A 22,803-nucleotide genomic window follows, 5' to 3' on the forward strand; every position below is an offset into this window, starting at 1 on the left:
TGTTCGGTTTAAGGCCTTATCTGACAAAAACGATGGTAGTTCTCGTAGTTTTCTCATGAGCTCGAGTGTCTCAGAAGAGAGTTTTGGTGCGTTGTCTCTTCTCTGTGGCGGAAAACACTTGCGGGATGTGTTTTGCAGTATTTTGACCAGCGTGTCGGTTCTCTCATCAATGCTGCTTATGGTTTCCAACGCGGTGAATTGATTTTGAAGTTCCATTTGGAACTTTTCGGAGCCTTGAGCAGCTTGGAGCATGGTAGGTCGGAGAGTAGACCTCATCATTCTCGATCTTTCGGCTTTTAAGTTGATATTTAGAGTGCCTCGAACCAAGCGATCACTTCCGGTATTAAACCTGTTGATCACTGAAACATCTCTAAATATGTGCCTTTTATTCGAAATGATAAAGTCTATCTCGTTCCTTGTCACGTTATCGGGGCTTCGCCAGGTCCACCTCCTCTGAGGCTTCTTTTGAAAGAAAGAATTCATCAAAAAAAACCCCTGCGCTTCGAGAAAGTTTACCAGCATTTGCCCCCTGTGATTTCTGCAGCCCAAGCCGTAAGGTCCGACTTTCGATTCACCGCTATCTTGTACTCCCACTTTAGCATTAAAGTCTCCCATAACAACATTGTAGTGGGCCCTCGAGGTGTCGTTGAGGGCCTTTGCGATGTCCTCGTACATCGCTTCGACCACATCATCAGAGTATGTCGAAGTTGGCGCATATACCTGTACAACCTTCAGGGAGTACCTGTCGGAAAGTTTTAGGACAAGGTACGCTAGCCGGTTCGACACACTACTGATTTCCACAATGCTGCTAATGAGATCCTTTTTGACTAGAAAACCGACACCACCCTGGGAGAGGTTATCACCTTCGCGGAAGTAGAGTAAGTTACCGGACTCTAGAGTTATCGTGTCCTCCCCCTGTCTTCGGACTTCAGATAACCCCAGTATATGCCAGTTTATATGACTTAACTCTACTTCTAATTCGGCGAGGTGATGGTCCAGCCTCATCGAGCGTCCATTATACGTTGCCATGTTCAGTCGTTTTATACAGTAGCCTGCCGTGAACCGGTGATTCTTAGCACCCCCTGCCCTGCCGATACCGCGACCGCTACCTTGGTCGGGCCTAGCGGGCTTGCCGGTAACTGGGGGCCTTTTTTTGGGCGCATCTGCCATTAATGGAGGGGTTTGCCCATACTCGCCGCGCTGGGCAGGCGTGTTGGCGAGCGCAGTAGGGGGGTAAGATGTTTATGGGAGGGGGGACGCTGCTGCCCATCCCCCCTTTTCCCCGTCCCTCAGTCGCCTCTTACGACACCCACGGGATGAGATTGGGGGAGTACTATTCTAAGCCGGTACTCCACGGCAAGTTATACAAGTTTATACAAGTATTCTACATTAATTAGTCCTCTACCCCCTTTAATCAGCGGTAAGTACAATCTATCAACGTCTGCTTTTTGTTGGTGAGCCTTTTTAATTGCTAACAGTTTTCGTGTTCTAATATCAATCCGCTTAAGATGGCTTATGTTGTAGTTGATTACACCAAAAGAATACAACTAAACTGGAATGGCGTATGTATTTATCCCCTTTATTAGGTTGCGCCCATTTAAGAAAGAGTTTGTTAGTTTTTTGATTCTCCTGAAATACTCTTTAGTTAATTGATCTCTTACGTCACTATGAATAATTTTTCCGGATTCATTAATACCTAAATACTTATAATTTTGATCTAATTTTAACTGCTTAAAAGTATCTCCGTTCAGTAGCACATGCTCGTTACCAACAGTGTAGTTTCTGTGTCCAGCTATTAAGTGAAGTGTGTTATATATCTAAACCAAAAGTCATGCCTATATCTTCCGTAAATATTTCAACACTATTTAGTAAAAATTTTAAGTTATTTCTATTGTTTGCATAAACTTTAATATCGTCCATGTATTAGGTGATTAATCCACACTTTATCCTGTAGTTTATATACTTTCGTTTCATATTTACTTAGTAATGTAGAAATTGGGTTAAGAGCTAAGCAGAACAACAATGGAGACAAGGAATCTCCCTGAAAGATGCCCCGTCGTATGTAAATCGGTTCAGTAGTATAAGACTCTCTAGAACCCTTAACCGTCATTATAACTTTCAATTTAAGCATTGCTCTTTCAAGAAAAGATTTTATTAGATGTGGGCATTTATAAATGTCAAGTACACGCAACAGCCACTCGTGGGATATACTATCGAACGCTTTACTATAGTCTATCCAGCTCATGCTTAATTTTTTTTGTCCCTTATGTGCATTTTCTAGGATAGCTTTATTTACCATCAAATGGTCTTTGTATCCGCGGGCTCCGCGTCGACATCCCCTTTGTTCTGGGGCCATAATATTGTTTACTTGACAATGAGTGTACAGTTGATCGGATAGTATCAATGTGAAAAGCTTATACATGTTAGGTAGACATGTGATAGGACGCCAATTTTTTGGGTCTTCGGTATCGTTATTTTTCGGTATTAAAATGACCTTTCCAGTTGTAAGCCAATCTTCTAGAGGTTCTTCGTTTTTCAAAAGCTTGGTAAATAACAGTGCTAGGTGGTTATGTATATTAGTGAGATATTTTAGGTAATAATTTTGAATTTTATCGTGCCCTGGTGCTTTCCAATTAAGCAATTTACTAACAGATTTTTTAATATGTTCTACAGTTATTTCTTCAAAAGTGCTCGTGTTTAAGTTACTATTGACTTGTTCTATTTTAGATATCCATTTTGCGTCATGGTTATATGCGACCGGTTGCGATAAAATGTTATTCCAAAATTCCTCGGTACAGCTTTTGTTTGGTGTTTTAATATCTGCACGTTCTTTTTTAGTATCTAAACTTTTGTATAGTTTATGCTCGTTTTCAATGAACATTTTATTCAGTTGTTTTTTATTGTTTATATCTTCATATCTTTTTATCCTGCCTGCTAGTGCTTTTATTTTTTGTTTTAATGTTTCTTCTGTATATTTATGTTCTGTTTCGTTCTGTATATTATATTTTTTGTAAAGTTTGCTTTTGATTTTTATCATTTTTCGTGAGTTAACTCCTCTCGAGATCTCTACCATTTGACCTAATTCTTTCCTCAGATGTTCGATTTTAATTTTTATCCTCTTTTTCCATGGAGGGTCTGTATAGGGTTTTATTACTTCTCTTAGTAAGTAAGGAGATTGCTTATTATTAACTATTAGTGTTTTAGCTGCTGCATAAATCAAATCATTTGTGTCTCGGAGAGTACAATTACTTGCCAATAAATTGGGTAAATAGTTGTTAATTATTGAAAGATTGTGTAAGAATTGTTTATTGATTTTAGCTTTTGGCAAGTAAGTGCGCTTTTCGATAGGTATTTCTTTCACTTCTGCAAAAAATTTGAGGAATTGAAGTTCGATGGGATCCTCATCCTCAACTTGAGATGTTTCAGGAAGTTGGCCAGTTGGAGATTCCTTTTCACCTCCACTCTCAACACCCACCATGTCTTCTTCAAGGGCCCCCACCACACCACCCGTAACAGACGCCGATACTGCATTCGATTGATTATTTGGGTTAGTATGGTGAGAATGTTGCATCTTGGCATCAGGACGCTGCTTGATTCGGTTCAGTAATTCTTGAGAAAAAAGATTTTGTTTCAGAATTCTGCGTGCTTGATTAGACAGTGTATTTCCATTAAATCTGTGAATTTTAGGTTTATCTGGGTTTTTGCTTTTAAAAATTTCTTCCAATTTACTGATATATGCCACACCTTCACGTTTCGCTACAAAGTAGCAAAACATTAGCTCTTCTTGTTCTTGTTGTGTCCATTTTCTTCTTCTATCATCATTGGAGTTTATTTTATTTATATTTAAAGAATGTTGAGATACTAAGCTTCTACTTTGTTCTGGTTCATTATTTGACTGGGTTAACAGAGTGGAGATGGAGTGATTGTTGTTAGATCGTCAGAATTTTGTGCGTTTAATGGTACACTATTTGGTGTATGTTGTATTATATTTTCTGCGGTTTTTTGTATTCTATCTAGTGTGTCTTTAGGTAATACATGTTGCTTAATAATTCTACGTGCCTGATTTGATAACCGGTTACCAGTAAATTTAATTGATTTAGGGTTGTCCGAATTTCTCTCCTTGAAAAATGTCTCTAATCGTTTAAGATAACCAGGTCCTCCGGCTCTGGCTTTAAAATAACAAAACATAAGTTCTTCTAACTCTACTGGTGACCACTTCTTTCTTGCATTTTCATATTGTGAGTCAGTGGTCGTTTCAGATGTACCGGCTGAGCTTGCGGGAGCCAAGTCCCTGCTCTGCAAAGTATCACCCATATCGCCTTGTTCATCGGTTGTAGTCCTTGAGGATCTTTCCCTAACCCCCCTATCCCCGACTCCCGTCCAACCGGCAAGCCGGGAGTCACTGGCTTCTGTCACGTCTGACACCAGCTACAGACATGCCCTGGCGATCGCCCCCAGGAAGCGACTCTATACGTGTATTTCTTAAATGACCTTCCATATCTCCTTTTTGGGTTACTAGAGCTCTGTTGGCCATTGGTTAGTGAACTTAAAAGTTACCAATGTCCGTCCCTCACGTGGCAAAGATGGTCATGCCGGACGTGGAGTTAGATTTTGAGGGACTAAGTATATCATAATTGTAATTGCAACTATTATATAATTTTACTAGGTACTCATCAGATATTTTACCGCTAGACAGCAATATTTAGAATTGTTGCGTTTGAAGGATTAGTGAGCCAGTGTAACTACAGGCCAGTACAGGTACAAAGGACATATAATCATCGTTCCCAATCTTGGTGGCGCGTTGGCGATGTCAGCAATATTTAAAACTTCTTACATCGCCAATGTCTATGGACGGTGGTGATCGCTTAACATCAGGTGGCCCATTTGCACGTCCTACCTTAAACATTAAAAAAATTATAAATCTCTAATTATAGTTTATACCGACACGATCACAATGCAGATCCAGAAAAAATTATAAAAAATTAGCTTAAAGGAATAAAAAGGCATATTCCTCGTTGTATAAAAAAAATTGTTTAAATCGTATGTGTGGAATTAAATTAGCCAAAAGGAGACTATTTTCTTACTGTTTGTTATAGAAAAAAAGTTTTAAATTAAAAGAATCGTTTGCGTATCAGGGGCTTCATGCGACCGCACTGGGTACATCTAGACACGCGGTAGCGTGTCAAGCGAAGTTCAAGCTAACATAACTGGCGAACAGCACCGTGTGTAATATTACTCGAACCATTTGGAGCCACTTTTGACCACATCATAACTCAAAAACTATTTCCTATAAACATGTCAAATTGGTTGGTTTATACATTGAGACTTGCGAGATACATATCTGCTCCAAATTTCATAAACACACCTCAGACTGTTATTTAGATATTAACTCCCAAAAATCGTCATTTTTACCACTGACTGACCTATAGATCAAAACTCCAAGCCAGTTCCAAATGATGTAGAAAGTTCTAATTTGGCATCCAGGTAGGTAATTGGGTGAAATGAACAAAGAAATAAATCGGAAACTAGTAATTTTTTATCATTTTATCATAATTTTTCAATTAATTGTTTCTATTAGGAACACTTATAGTGCCTGTAATGTAAAAATCAGTAATAAAAACTGATGACAGCCGGTCTTTATGTGGAGTTTAAGGTCTTCACGTGGATATATAACGAGTCCATCCTCAATTTTCTTTTAATCCAAACATATCAGCTTTAGTACTTAAAACTACTTATATCTAAGAGTATAGTCGACTTACGTATTTATTCCGTTATTAACTGGGATTTTGTATTAATTAAGGGGCAATAGTAACCTAGGAGTTTTCATCTATACATATAATAAACCCGCCCATGCGTAGATATATGTCTATCTTTTGAGGTTGACTATAACCTTTTGTATGGTAATCAAGTTTGTTTAAAATAATGCATTATTTGCAAAGTCGTTTTTATAAAATATTAATTCTTATGAAAGATATCGGAATAAGACCATATACAGTTTTTAGTATTTTTTATAGTTTCGACATATTATTACAACAGGTAGTTGAGTAGGTTGTTTGAAAATATTCATACATACATACATACGTATTTATTTTCGGTTTGTAAATAACTTTGTAAGTTAGGGGTTAGGTAAGGTAGATATTTCGTTTCGTTGTTGCAGTCACAATAAATAAAACACAGGTCTGTCTGTGTCTTTCACATTTAAGTATGTCGGAATAAACTTAAGGGAATCATGTTTTTCTCATGTATGATTCTAATTGTATGTTGCCCTATCTAGATCCGGGTGCGGCTAAAATCGAATAAATACTAATATCCCACGAAAATAAAACTAAAAATGTTGTATATACTGAAATATTATAAGTCTGCTGTTAGTGATTTTTTTAAAATATACGCGGGTGAAACGTCGGGCTCAGCTAGTTTTAAAATAAATTCAAGTATTATTATAGATGCGGTGATGTTGTTTATAAATTAAAAAAAAAAACAAATATTCAGCTCGGCAGCCATTTATAATATCCCTCCATATTTACAACTCCAACTTAATAATATTAAAAAGACCATTTATTATTACGTCATACTTATTTATTTATAAATTTAAAAAAAATCGTGAAACATGGAAAAAAAATAGCATAAATTAAATATAATATTAATATGAAATATTTATCACACTTTTGTGACACAAGGAAATAAATATATTGACCCCTGCTTCTGTAGTGAAAGCGATAGACTATTCTCGAGAAATTGTAATACGTTCACAATAATAAAGGACGAAATGCAAACGTAATGTGTTTTACTACATAGAGTCAAATACTCTTCTGTGTGTGACAAAATTGCGGTTTAAATTCGTTTTTTTAAAACGCTATTGTAGGGATCAAGATAATTGTATAACTGTATCCTAACTGTATTATAATATTTTCCCAACAAACCCTAGCAAATGCACTTTCGTTTGTTTTTGGATACTTTTTGTGAATAGAACAATTCTTAAGCACACCCAACATGTTCCATTATTTAGTCCAATAATAAATCAAAAATTGAGTAATTTTTTCGGAAAAGAAATTAGTATTTAAAAAGTGTAAACAATTGTATGTCAATTAAACTACACTACGTGTTGCTTACGTGAATATTGATTGCGTTTTTTGCTTCACTGAAAACCTTCAATTCAGGTGTTAATATTACTCTAAGAATTCGTCATATTCCGTCGATTTACCGAATTAATATTCGGACAAAAATTCCGATGATTCTTCTTATCTTATCTTCTTCTTCCCATTGTACTTCCATTAAAAATTTGAACCCATGCTTGCCTGACGTGTAAGTATTTTATTTTATTAATTTATTTATTTTGAACAAATTATACATATTTTAAACAATATATACGATAGTAACTACATTAGTATAATACTGTGTCGTCGCTACTAACGCCCTCCAATTCGACAGCACATTTATTTATTATTTGTTCATTATAAGTAAATAGTACCAGTAAGTTTCAAATTTATTATCACATTTAAGGATCTATTTAATAATGAATTCTAAATGGTTATTAAATACTAAGTGTTTAGATTACATGTGATACTCAGCTTTAGTTTTAAGGAGGCGAGTGGCATTATAATAAAACTTCTTTATGTGCAATGGTATTGAGAAATCTAATGATTTATTGAAATAAATTCTTATTTATCTTTTTAATTGTAATGTGTAAAGAACCAAGGAAACATTCGTGTGTTATCTGTTGATATACAATGATCAGATATTACTGATATCTGCAGGTGTTCCAACTAAGTCAATTTATTTTTATTCATAAATAACAATCAGTTTTTAATATTGATAAAAAAACCATTTGATATGAGATTACATACACCTCATCTATATTCTTTGAATCAGACCAATATCCATTTTGAATATAAGAATACGTCTTAATCTACATTTTATTAAATTAATCTGTAATGTAAGCTAACAAGGTATATATTGGATTGTTAACATTAAACGACGATAATTGACCCTGATCTCAGGTTTGTTGATCAGTCCCAAACGCGCCGCTTGCTGGAATCGACGCGAGTCATATTATATGGTGAGTTTTCAGAATATAAACCCCTAAATATATGTTATTACACAATTATTTGTATAAGACACCATTTAGTTTACTCTATTCTTTGTTTTAGCTGCTTATGCGATATTATTTAATGGTTGGAGTGTTATTTATGTTTATGAGAGGCCGGAGCCTATAAGTATTGACAATCCTTGTCCGTGTTTTTACCTCCCAAAAAGATATTTTGATCGATTTTCATGAAGAATGTAGAGATTTTAGTTCTAGAATTTTCTATACTCACAATTAGAAATATTTTTCTATAATTACCCTATTGGGTTTCATGACAAATTATATATAAATAATAAAAATTTGAAACTGGACGCATATATTTTTGTTATTCGCGCAGTTTTTATAAGTACTTGAAAAATATAATATCATCCATAAACATACATCAAGGTTATCATTCTAATTATTTAATCATTCATAGCTAAATACGTACATTAATGTTAGTTTCTCACTCCGCCGTCGTTTATTTTATAGTCATAATTATTATTTTGATACACGGTAAATGCAATACACGTGAATCAAATAAACCAGTTTGTGTCGAATAGTGCACTATTCTAATTCCAACTTTTATCTTATAAGTATCTAGATAAAAAATAATATACTTTCATATTCTATCACTATGCATTCACGCAACGTTTTAGGTAGAACAAAATAAAAAGATTTCTATATAATGCCTTTATTTTGAGTTAATAAAATATATTCTTAAATGTTTCTTGTAGAGATTTTAGATACCAATAAATGTTAATTCCAAATAAATGTGTCAGAAATATGACAAATTATTAAAAAATGTAATAAATTTTCTGGTTTCATCTGAATATATTTGATTCGTTAGTACTGACATTATATTAATTGTCACAAAGCTACGTGTAAGTAGGGTCTATGCCGAACACCTCTGTCATTAGAACATAAACGAGGCTGAAAATTAGCTGTAATATTATTACAAAATGATCGTTGATGTATAAACTAATTGATGTCAATTATATTTATTATATCTTACATTTAATTTTTTTTATAAGAATAAGAAGGCGGATGAGCATATGGACAATCTGATGGTAAGTGGTCACCAACGCCCATAGACATTGGCATTGTAAGAAATGTTAACCATCGCTTACATAGCCAATGCGCCACCAACCTTTGGACCTAAGATTTTATGTCTCTTGTGCCTGTAATTACACTGGCTCACTCACCCTTCTAATCGGAACACAACAATACCAAGTACTGCTGTTTTGCGGTAGAATATCTGATAACTGGGTGGTACCTACCCAGGCGAGCTTGCGCAGAGCCCTACCACCTTACCCCAGTAAAATGGAAATATGGTGTAAATTAGATGAAATGTGTTGATAATAATAGATTATGTTTTAAAATTAAAACGTATATTTACTTACATAGTTCAATTGAATCATCATGGCAGCGGTCGAACCGGAAACATTCTTAGAATACTTAATAATTGAGTACCGATGGCTTCTCGTGATCACCATGCTAATGCCTCTTTCGTTCCTGTGGAATATCTGGTCAGCCTGCAGAAACTATGTTGTATTCACACTGAACAGCGCACCAAAAGCTCATGAGAGAAAAGTCAAAGATGTTCAGAGGCAGGTATGTCTATTTTTGATATTTTGACAATTCAAATGTTTATAAATATAAATAGTAAATTGTAAGGACTATTAGTTTATAATAGATCCAGCGAGATTATAAGCTGTTGTTGATAAATAGTAAATTCTAAGGACTATTAGTTTATAATAGATCCAGCGAGATTATAAGCTGTTGTTGATAAATAGTAAATTGTAAGGACTATTAGTTTATAATAGATCCAGTGAGATTATAAGCTGTTGTTGATAAATAGTAAATTGTAAGGACTATTAGTTTATAATAGATCCAGCGAGATTATAAGCTGTTGTTGAAAAATTATGGAGGGCACAAATTACAATCTTTAGGTCCGCATAACTTTACGGTGACATATGTTAAAAGTTACATTAAGTTTTGTTAAAAGACCGTATAAGACTTCATATCGAAATACTGGGTGAATATCCCGTGTCGGGCGAATAAAAAATATTAAGTTTTTTGTCAAGACATACAGTACAGTAGCAAGAAGTTAAGTTTAGGCTGGTTACATTTCCGTGCTTTAAAAAGCACTTAAAGCCGCCAGCCGTTTTAATATTATCTACGATTTTTTTATTGATAGCGGTTATCAATCAAAAAAAGAAGAAAATCGCTAGACTAACAGGAGAAAAAGGTATTGATCTTTTTGTCTTTGTTAATTTATCAAAAGATATTTACGAAACAACGAAATCGAAATAATAGTTCTCGACAACTTTGCTAAATTAACAATAATAAGATTTTAATTTATATTATGTTGACTGCGAGTCGCAATTTTTAGCACTGACTCGAGATTATATTTAGCATGATTTCAAGTTTTAAGCAAAAACAATTTAACTCAAGGTCAATATTAGCTGTTGTTGCTCATCATTGATATATATAAGTATTTTTTGTCAAGAATTACTATGAATATTATAACTTATTTCAGGTTATACTATTTATTTAGAATATTTTTATATATTTACAAAAAAAACCGCTGTGATGTTTCGAAATGTTTTTATTATAGAGCAAATGACCAACGACGAAACGATACGTAAAGTTGGGTGAAGGAATAGTACATATTCTATCTTTAGATACACCTTTTCGATAATGTAACGAATGGTGTTTTGGTGTGTTTTAATATTATGTTTAATATAAAGTATTGCCTAACAGCTAGTAACCTCTTATTTTTATATAGGTCGTATATAATATATATTAAATGTCCTAAAAGGGTGTTTTCAGGGCTTGCCTGTACTTTAATGTATACAATAGATATGTTTAGATTGACATAGTAAATTTTGTAAATAATAGATTTCTTAGCCATATACCTCACTACACACACTATTGATTCCCAATCTTTTATTTTCCAACCGTCACCAGACAGTTTTCGGAAGTCGTCACTTCATTTAGTCCGAGGATGTTCTCTCTTACGATTGCCAAGAGTCAAGTTGTGGTCTAAAGAACTCGTCTACCCCATGAAAAAACCTTCGTTATCGCCGTATAGTAACGTGGAGTATCGCTAAGTTTGTCATATTGTTTTTAACTCAACTTTACTCAAACTCAACTCAACTTTTCAACTCTTCGGTGCAGTTTGTGAAAAAAATGGTAAATGGCTGATATGAGCCTCCACACTGTAAAGTTTTTCTTTTGGAAATACTCCATCGTTATCTGCATTTTTTGGATCCGCGCTAGCATAGGACTTGGAACTGGTCATATACTATATCATACTAACAATATATTTGAAGAGAGTAATTGGGAATGAAACCACTGGGCGCAATAGACTTTATCCCTTATAGTTAGATGACGGCACGACTGACAAGGGTACAAGCTGACCATCATGGCTTGGTTTTACATATCTTTGATGATTGGGGTTACCGAGTCGAAAATGAAAGTACAATAAACTTTTAAAGTCCTCGGTTAGATTAAATGGACTTTTACTGAATTAGCCACACCTATTCTCTTCCTACAAATAGCAACATGATCTTATACATTATCACATAAATAGAGAAAATCAATGATAACTTGAAAATCGCTGGGAGAACAATGTCTACTGTTAGAATAGGTTGCCAAGCAAGACGCTACTGTTGCTCAAACGTAGATTCTGTGTGATGTATAAAATTCTTAAAGCCAATTTTGGCATGACTTGCAATCGACGATCATAATATAAAAATAAAATATTTAATTATTTATTAATTGTCAAATAAGGAATAACAATTTCAACGAATTAGTAAATTTTACGAGATATACATATTTTTTATATAAGCTTATTAGGAAAAAACTTATTCAGTCTAGATTTTCCATCTGACTGAGCGATGCTGGCTAAGCTATCTTAATATTATATGAGCAATGTACATATGTTAGAGTATATCGGAAACGGTTCTAACGATTTGACTCAAATTTTGTATTAAGATAAGGCTCTGCTTTTTAAGTCTACTAATATAGGTAGGTAGCAACACTCCTATACACTTTACAGACAGACAGACAGAAAAAAAACTTTTATTAGTAAATATTAGAGCCGAAAGAAGTTCTGTTACAATATTATTAGCATTAGGAAACTTACTTCAATAACTTATTATTACCGTGGTGTTTTCTGGATCATGTCGTTTGCACGAGATGGACACAAATTAAGCCTGTGAAATTATTCAGTTAATTTAAAAACTTAATATTTTCTCTTAAATATAATTATATATTATAGGTAAAAGATTGGTTATCCGGTGACCGCAGCACTCAGCTATGCACAGGACGACCAACTTGGCAGACAATGTCCTTTCGCCAGGCCATTTACAAGAAAATGTTTACCAACATACAAATCAATCTCGTTGACGTGCTAGAAGTTGATACTAAGAACATGGTCAGTATAAATATTAAAATATTATGCTATACGTTGTACGTATAACAGTTTTTTCTTTTACATTAAGGCACGTATCTTACGAAAATATTTCGCCGATGTCAAGTTAAACTGCTGTGGACGCAACAAAGCTGATTAAAATTCTAACGTAAAAATAAATGCAAAATGTATTGGACAAGAATAAGATTACATTTGAATATAGTTTTGTTTGTGAAACTTAACAGGCATCAGAAATATGGGCATTGTTGTTTATATACTCGTAGATTGAATTGTATTTTTCATTGTAAATCGTATTTTTAACACTTTAACGTTTCCTGCATATGTCACTGTGTGTTATTTAAATGCAATATTTTGCATTCCTCAAAATGTATTTTGTCTTAAATAAATCTCAGTTTATATAAAAATATATATATTGTAATGATCATTAATTATTATTACAAAATGGGAATAAATGTTTCACACTATTTGACAAAACAATTGATCTCTACAAACAACTATACTTCTTAACAGCCTGTGAATGTCCCACTACTGGGCTTTCTAAGGCTTCCTCTTCCTTTTTGAAGAGAAGATTTGGAGCTTATTCCACCACGCTGCTCCAATGGTAGAATACACATCTGACAGAATTTCAGTGTTTAGGCTTTTTAGTAAACAAACCACCAGATAGATTTGGTGTTCGAAAAGTATTCATCAAACCATATTGAAAAACGCGTTTACTTTACCTCCTTTTGTATAACGAAACAGGGATATTTGCAGAATATTATTTATGTTAACATTATTTTTCTACCAGACAGTTCGCTGCGAACCATTGGTGACTATGGGTCAGCTCTCTAAAACTCTAGACCGTCTCGGTCTTGCGCTAGCCGTGCTTCCGGAGTTAGACCAGTTGACAGTGGGGGGATTAGTAATGGGCACAGGAGTGGAGACTTCTTCGCATATATATGGACTCTTCCAGCATATATGTTTGCAATATGAACTAGTGCTTGCTGATGGATCTGTTGTGACTTGTAGTAAGGTAAGATACCATAACAAGAAGACTAAACAGCGCTTACTTAGTGCGGTGTTTTATTATATTTGCTATAGCAACTAATATTTTACGACTTATCCTGTTGAAAGTATATTGAGAATTTGGAGGATTATAACATTTAAAAGATTGTGATACATAAAATTAATCAAAGATTACATATGAGTTATCTATTAAGTTGTAGTCAGTAGCAAAGTCAAAAGATAATCGAAATGTTAATTAGATAATAATTTCAAAATGAACAAGGAATTTAATTTTGTTTATTTTTTTAAAGGAAGAAAACCCAGAACTATTTTACGCAGTTCCATGGTCATATGGAACTTTAGGATTCTTAACGTCTGTCGTCATTAAAGTTGTTCCAGCTAAAAAGTAAGAAATATTTAAATTCGTAATTAATATTAAATTCTTCAGAAGTGCAGAAGCATTTATCTTCTTGAATGTGTTTTTCTACGAATTTTAAGACGTAAAGATAAAACGCAAAGCGCTTATTTAATAAACTAAGTTTAAACACCACACAAAAATACCATTAATGTGTTGACATTGTATTTATAGGTATGTCCGTATTGAGTATCATCCGTATACAAACTTATCAGATCTTGCGAAGCGATTCCAAGAAGTTTCAGTGAAGAAAACACATCAGTTTATCGAAGCTTTGCTTTATACGAAAGATAGCGGTGTGGTGATGACTGGTGACATGGTGGATGAAGTGGGAAGCGATGGAAAGGTATTCTTGTATATTATATACTAATCATATAACTATGTTAGACTGTCTCGTTGGTCTAGTGGCTAGATATAAGGCCGCTGACCCGGAGGTCCTGGGTTCAATTCCCAGGTCGCGCCAAAAAAAAGTTTTTAGGTTTTTCTGCCAGAAAATTCTTAGTAGCAGCTCGGGGTCTGGAAGGTGCCTCGAAAAACACATAAAATCATCCTACCCCAAACAACCAACGCGACCAATAGGGATTAGACTAACGAGGAAATAGAGTGCACCTGTGTTTGCGCACACAGTTGTGCACTATAATATGTCCTGCGCAGTTGACTAATCTCTCTTGAGATGGGCCGCCGTGGCCGAAATCGGTCTGGAGGACCTCTTTCCTCTCCTCTTCGTATTCTGTGTAACAAAGCTGCTTTTATAATGATTTTATATTATATGTGAATTAAGCAGTAAACCTATACAAAACTAGCATTTTCACAAAGACTACTAAGATACCTTATGTTATAAGAACGTGGGAAGATGAAAAAAAACCCTGCATTGAAAAAAACCTCCATCATGACTTACTCTTCTGACATTTAATTTGTCATGTTATTGTAATAGATGATTTTTTTAAAGTAATTTATCTACATGACATGTTAGACAATATTTGCTATCATATAGATAAATTAAATACTCAATGATTTTTTGTGTCATTTCAGTTTAATCCAATTGGAAAATGGTACGCTGAGTGGTTTTTCAAACAAGTGGAGAGGTATCTTAATGAATATCGTCGAGGAAGTAAGAAAACCATTGTGGAATATATCCCATTACGAGATTATTACCACCGACACACCCGTAGTTTCTTTTGGGAATTACAGGTACAAATTGGTGCTAGAACATAATAATTTGTATTGATTAGGTTTTAGGACCTTTTGTAATTTATTTACGACTTTTCTTCTCTATATTACAGGATATTATACCATTCGGTAACAACGTTATATTCCGTTACCTGTTCGGTTGGTTGATGCCTCCTGAAGTTTCTCTGCTCAAGCTGACGCAACCAGAGGCAGTCACCAAACTTTACAACAAGGCTCACGTCATCCAAGACATGTTGGTGCCAATTGAAACCTTGGAAGAAGCTATAGATGTATTTCATAAGGAATTTGAGGTAATCTTATCTACCTTGTATCTGTTAAATTGTATGATGATTTACGTTAATAGAAATTGAATAACATAAGTTTGTTATTAATGTTTATTATGGATTGGGAAGACAAAGCCTAAATTTTTCGCAAAAAATAGCTGCTAAAGGAAATAATTCCCATAATAGACCCTTCGTATCCCATCTAATCATTTGTTTTTGATTTGTAAGTACTATTTTTTTCTTTGAACCTTTTCCAGGTATATCCCATTTGGCTGTGTCCATTCAAAGTATTCAACAATCCAGGACAGTTGAAGGTCCATTCTGGTGAGTGGCAGATGTTTGTGGATATTGGTGTCTATGGTGTTCCAAAGGCTAAAGGATTCGAAACAGTAAGTTATTTAATACATACTCCTTTTCATTTAGTGCTATTTTAAGCTACAAATAATTCTCAGCTATACGCAGTAGAGACAAAAAAAAAACAGGTTACAAGCAAGAATCATTTTTTTTACAGATTAACATGCGTGCAATAGTTCCCATTTATTATAATTATATCGGACTACGATCTTCAAGTGTCCATATGTATACCAGTTATTATTCATGGAGCAGTGCCTTTCTTAACTTTCAGCGTCCTTTGGTCGTCACTTTTACTTTACATAAATTGCATTTTAGTTATTGTTATATAAATAATAATTACCACATTTATAAAACTCAAGCAACGCTTATGTACACCTGGATATTGGTTTTGTCATTTTCGCGCGCCTTACTACCTGGCGCCTGGAGGGATCGCTCCTCTCGCTCGCAGGGCCGCCGCTGCGTGGGAAGAAATTAAGATATTTAGTATTTACGTAAGATTGTAGTGCATTATAGTATAAGACGTGATTTATGTTCTTAAAGTGACATTGTCCATGGATCACTTTCTGTCAAGTAGCCAACGGAAAAATATTTTTTTTAAACATAAACATTTTAAGCTACGAATAATTCTCGCAAAGGAAATATTTAACTATCGAGACTAGAAGATCTAAAATATACATCAATATAGTTGCTGTGATGAGGGATGTTGATCCAAGCTTCCTACAATTTTTATACACCTGTAATGAGGGATCATTTCAGGCTACCTAGAATGAAATTTTTGGCTATATATATAAAAAATTAAAGCGCGTGCAAATCCATATACGTGTCAGATGATAAACTTTAACTATGCAGCTTAAAATTTTCACGTTACACGTAGAAATGCAATAAATATTTAATCTAATAATAGAGGACATTAGGTAGATGGCAAAACCAATTTAAGAATCGCCCGTGACTTGAATTTTATTAAAATATTTATATTGGAGTAACCAATCAAAATCTATTGATTAAATGTTTCACAATTTATCTTTTCAGGTATCATCAACTCGGCGGATAGAACAATTCGTAACACAAAAGCGTGGTTTCCAAATGCTCTACGCGGACACGTACACTACTCGTGAAGAATTTAGACAAATGTTTGACCACACGCTGTATGACAAGATGCGGAACACCTTACCCTATTGTAAGGAGGCCTTCCCGGAAATATATGGAAAAGTTAATAGACTAGTTAGAAAATAGATATAGGAATAATACTGTATAGTATAATTTTATCATCATAAGAATAGTCTTGATAAATCAATAAGCATGTTCATTTTTTTCAATATACAACAGTTTCCTAAAACTCGTTTAATTTACGTTCTGTAGAACAATTAAATAAGACAAATATTAATACTTGAGTGATTTACTTTGCCTTTAATAAAAAGGCTAATACTCTTTTTTTCTGCTGGAAAAACGCATTTACGTGTTTCCTTCACATGAGGTGGGGGGAAGTGGGACGTACCCACTCCGTTTCTTCGAAGGGGTTTCACGGGATCGATTGCGCATCCTACCGTGACGCCCCGACGGTTGGTCCACCTAAGTGGGCCTCCAAATCTAAGCTTCTCGGGGTAAGGGGTACGTACCCCCCTAGCCCCAGCGATGCTTACGGTGGGGTGAAACGGCTCGCATAGGCCGGCACTTCCTCCCCGTCGGAGCGGGTCAGCGGAGGCACTTTCCTCGCGCTTCCTTTCTCTTTCTGCGACGTGACCATCTCTATCCAGCACCTCGGTGTTAATCACGCTCGGCAACAAGAGGACTCCACTGATTATCCGCCAGTGAATACCAATATGCATATTGGCGATATAAGGAATGGTTATTTTCTTATTTTTAAAAAAGAAGTTTGTTTCTTCTTCGTTTTTGACAATTACAGACAATTATCAATGGACTGGAATGTTAAATTGTGAATCTGTCTCTAAATAATATCAATACTCTAAACAATATAAGATAAAATAAATCTGGAAAATAATTCCTTGCGCCCACAAATTAATTATTCGAGTATTTTAATGCTGTTTTATAAAAAATATTAAAACTTTTTTTTGTAATAACATTATTGCTGAATCAATATTAACCAAAATACACTGGCCGCCAAAAAAATCGACCCACCCGTATTTTTTTACTTACAAAGTTGTTATCTTAACTATGCCACGACCTAGGTGGATTGTTTTACTTATGGGACATGCATTTAACATTTTATTACCCACTTGGTATTGATTTGGAGGAGTTGTAAGTGTTATTGAGGATATTTGGAATATTTTTAAAGTATTGATAAGAAAACGTTACTTTGTGCACAAAGTGCATGGTTAGTTTATTTCCAGTTCTTAACGCGGAGTCATCTCGGTTCGATGTTTATTATTGATTAAGTGTATGAAACTTTGTTGAAACAATAATTTTAATAAGTTTAAACATAAAAAATGGATACTACTGAAGCAGAAGCTGCTCAAGTCGTAGCTCTTATTCATGAGGGGTTAAGTCAGCGAAATGTGGCTAGAACACTAAAATTAAGTCGTTCAGCGGTACGAAGAGTGTACAAACGCTACTTGGAGACTGGGGAGTATCGCCGGAGACCAGGATCTGGCAGGGGGCGTGTCACGAACCCGACCGATGACCGTTTTATTGGTTTGACGTCTTTAAGAAACCGACATCTTTCGGCTGTTGACGGTCAAGGTAGACTCCGAGAAAGTCGTGGAGTGTCTGTGAGTGAAAATACTGTAAGAAGAAGACTTCGAGAGCAAAACTTAACCCCTCACAAGCCAGCAACAGGACCAAAACTCACAGCATCCCATCGACAAGCAAGACTACAATTTGCTAGGCAGCACGTCGATTGGACACTGGACCAATGGGAGACAGTATTGTTCAGTGATGAAAGCCGAATGTCTCTAGTAGGCTCTGATGGACGACGTAACGTCATGCGAAGGCCAGGAGAACGCTACTCTCAGTGTTGCATTCGAGAAACAGTCCGATTTGGTGGAGGCTCTACAATGTTTTGGGGAGGTATTTCTTTGACGGGACGCACAGACCTGGTTTTTTTCTGTAATCGTGCTGTTAATGCTGAAACTTACATAACGGACATTCTGGAGCCTCATGTGATGCCTTACGCTGGATATATTGGGGATAATTTCCAACTTATGCACGACAACGCACGACCTCACGTCGCTAGAATTGTTAAAGACTATCTCAGGGAAGTCGAAATTCCAGTTATGCAGTGGCCAGCCAATAGTCCGGACTTAAACCCGATAGAGCACCTCTGGGACCAGCTAAAACGTACGGTTCGAGCACGAAATCCAATTTCAGAAACCCTGAATCAACTGGAAGCTGCCCTAACTGAAGAATGGCAACGGACCCCACAGGAAGACATTAAAAAGCTAATCAGGTCACTTAATAGGCGTATGCAGGCAGTGATTAGGTCAACAGGAGGAAACACTCCCTATTAAAGTAAGATTTAGGCACCCAAATTTAAAAACAAACGGCATAATCGTTTTGTACACAAAAAAATAAAATTGCGTAAAATTTTGTGTTTTCGTGTTTTGTCACATATTTACCTAAAAACCTATTTTTTGCGCACTATTTCTGTTTTTGTACAATCCTACAATTGCATTTTTTCATTATCAATCTTAAAAATATAAATATGTGGTAGTTTAAAACCATACGATAGCTTTTTTACAAAAAATGTAGGTGGGTCGATTTTTTTGGAGGCCAGTGTATTACTTTATTATGCTATAACTGACCATGTACAGGTCTGGGATTACAGAGTCTGAGAATAAAGAACGAAGAGAATAACACTAGAAATAAATAATGTTTAAGTAATCATCTGGTAGAAATTTATTCTTATGTATAGGCTGTTAGATACATCATCAAAATTATTTTTTATGAAAGTTTTATTACTTCCAAATGTGCTCAGGAAGGAGATCCATTGGATCCTGTTCTATTCAGAGTAACTGCATATAACACTTAAAAACTTAATTAAACATACGGTACCTAAATGATAGAGCTACAGGCAGTAAAGTAGATAATGAAGTTTTGATATAAATTACCTATAAAATGTTTTTTTTTTCACAGATATTTTTTTGCTAAACATATGTGTGTCAACGGAATTGTTTGATAAAGTCGCACTTAGCATTAAAATACTGTACTCCGGTCAAAACCACGTACCAGCTCACGTGTTCCCCTCCTCTTATAGCCTGGGTTCCTTCAAACGAGACTTGAAGAGGCATCTTGCGGGCCAGCAGGGCGAGGAAGCCTAGTGCAGATCGTTCCTTCCGACTGTGCTGGCCGTCGCGGGATCTAGGGCCTTCGACAACACAGTCCAGGCATCGGTTCCCGACATAGTTTGGTGGCCTGCGGCTAATGTGGCCAAACCACAACCACGCAGACGGCTTTCCTGAAACTTATCCGCTACATCGCAAACTCCAAGGCTACCACGGATGTGCTCGTTACGAATGCGATCTAGTCGCGTAATGCCACACATCCACCGCAGCATCTTCATTTCGGCGACGTGAAGTTGCTGAACGTTTCTCGCGAGAGCTGGCCACGTCTCGCTGCTGTACAATAAGACTGGTCGGATGATGCACTTGTACACAAGGCCCTTTAATTTCACCGGTATCCTGCGATCACAGATTACCCCGGTGACTTCCCGCCATTTGGCCCAGGCTGCGTTTATTCGAGCTCTGACGTCGTGGTCGTGGTACAATCGACCAGACTCGTGCAGTACGGACCCGAGGTATTTAAACTTTTCCGTCTTGATAATGTATTCTCCGCCTATCTTTATGGGTTCGGGGTCCATACTACCACAGGCCATATACTCGGTCTTCGCAACATTTAGCATCAGACCTCCCCTCTCTAGCACACCCTTCCACTGGTTCACCTTTTGCTCCAATACCTGTTTGTTCTCATCTACCAGTGCAATGTCATCAGCATACATCATGAGTCAAGGAGACAGCTCATGGGCTTTCACTGTGACAACGTCAAGCACTACACTGAACAGAAAAGGACTCAGGGCCGAGCCTTGGTGGACACCAACTGTGATCGGGAAAGGGTGTGTGTCGCCAACGGCGGTCCTTACTATTGATTCCGAATTATGGTACATGTCTCGGATAATGTCAATATAGAATGTCAATATCGTAGTCCGATATAATTATAAAAAATAGGAACTTTTGCACGCATGTTAATGATTCTTGCTTGTAACCTGTTTTTTTGGCTCTACTGCGCTGAGAATTATTTGTAGCTTAAAATAACACTAAATGAAAAGGAGTATGTATTAAATAACTTAATGTTTTATTTATAGATGGAGTAGAGTCATTTGCCTTCCCGGCAAATATATAATACTTATATGTAAAGACATTTCGATTATTAAAGAAATTAAAAATTGTACTGGTGGTAGGATTTTGTGCCAGCTCTTCTGGGTAGGTTGCATCCATTTTTTTTATTACGCTGCAAAAACGCATTACGCGTTTCCCCCATGGGAACAGTGGCAGGGCACAGGGGGTATGTGGGGCTTAACATCGGAATACCCACTAAAAAACCAGCGGTACCCTTTCCGTCTTAACGAGGAGCGCCACGGGATCGCTTGCGCATGCTACGGCGACGCTCTGAGGGTAGGTCCCACCCATTCATCAGATATTCTACCGCAAAATAGCAGTACTTGGTATTGTTGTGTTTCGGTTTAAAGGGTGAGTGTAATTATAGGCACAAGGGACATAGCATCTTGGTTCTCAAGGTTGATGGCGCATTGGCGTCATCGCCATTGCGATGTTAACCATTGCTTTCATAAGCAATGGTTAACATTTCTTACAATACCAATGTCTATGAGCATTTTTGACCAGTTACCATCAGATAGCCCATACGCTCGTCCGTAAAGGTAGATACCATAAAAAAATGAGCCGAAAATTGGTATAGGTCCTATGTATACTAATACAAATGAATTATATAAAAATTTCAATAATCGATCTAACGTCTGCTAAAAAAGGTTCAAGGTCTAAAGTATTGGCTTTTTGCATTTTTCTCGAATATATAAGATTTTATATAAAAATGTTTCCATCTGTTTTCGCAGTTCCTGAAACATCACTATCGAAAATACTTTAATCAGAATGGAAATATTTTTTCAGTTTTTCAGTTCAGGTGATGCAAAAAAAGTATTCTGAGACCATTATGAAATAATCGATCGGTCTCACAGTATTTCATCTGATAAATGTTGGACATGATAAAATAAGCTGTCCAGGTGTAAAAAAAATGATATAAGACCTGCACTTTACTAATCAGACAATTTAATATATCTGCCTACCACTGAAAACCAGCGTTTAGGTTTCATCCTCAACATTTCGCTGAGTGACCAGTAGTAGACCAATTTGTTGAGTCACACTGCCTTGCAACGTTAAATTAAGTATCGTTCAATTAGGCTTTCTTTTCTTTATCTATTTCGTATTATTTTATATAGTTATTTGTAATGGGGCGCTCAACAAATAAATACATTTTCTTTTTAGTTGCCGTGGTGATAAAAACGCAACATATGATATAGAAACAGGTTCCAGTGCGTTATAAGAGACACTGGAATTGTCTGAATACAGTATTAAGATGATTGCTGCAGCCATTATAGAGAATGAAAAAAAAATTGAACTAAATTGCTATAATAGAGGCCGGTTAAATTTGTTGACATTTAAAAAAATACTCCCATGCCATATGCCATGCGGATACTGTCTGAAAACGGATTTTGTCATGGAATATCAATCTCTCTATGATACACGTCAATAAATATTGCACATCGACCATTGAAAAGAAACAATCGACTAATTTCGGCTTCGTAGAGCGTTATCTTTGTCGCACGAAATACTAACAGCCCGGTATCTATTAGGAGTTGTAAAACAATTATGAGTTTCTGTGTAATTGAATAAAATACATCAATTCCTTCTATAAGTGCTGTCTTTAGATTATGGAAAAAAAACAGTATTGTTTTGTTCATCATGTTAATGTATTCTTTTTTAGAAAGTTACAGATGTTGTATACATAACAATACTCGTTTCATGTTTTCATCGTCCATTTTCATGAAAGTCATGAAAGTCAAGTCGCG

The 22,803-nt window shown here is 35.7% G+C and overlaps 1 protein-coding gene across 1 annotated transcript; it reads left to right on the plus strand.

Moving 5' to 3' along the window:
* The first annotated feature begins 8,015 nt into the window (after positions 1–8,015).
* On the plus strand, positions 8,016–17,018 carry LOC126777881 (delta(24)-sterol reductase-like). Its single transcript, XM_050501168.1, has 10 exons — positions 8,016–8,056; positions 9,470–9,676; positions 12,351–12,506; positions 13,291–13,515; positions 13,799–13,893; positions 14,077–14,248; positions 14,935–15,093; positions 15,186–15,383; positions 15,614–15,745; positions 16,740–17,018. Exons 2-10 carry the CDS (start codon positions 9,485–9,487, stop codon positions 16,941–16,943), a joined length of 1,533 nt encoding a protein of 510 aa, XP_050357125.1. The 5' UTR covers positions 8,016–8,056; positions 9,470–9,484; the 3' UTR covers positions 16,944–17,018.
* The last annotated feature ends 5,785 nt before the right edge of the window (positions 17,019–22,803 follow it).

This window comes from Nymphalis io, chromosome 24 (genome assembly GCF_905147045.1).
Source record: "Nymphalis io chromosome 24, ilAglIoxx1.1, whole genome shotgun sequence".
NCBI classification, from domain to species: Eukaryota; Metazoa; Arthropoda; class Insecta; order Lepidoptera; family Nymphalidae; genus Nymphalis; species Nymphalis io.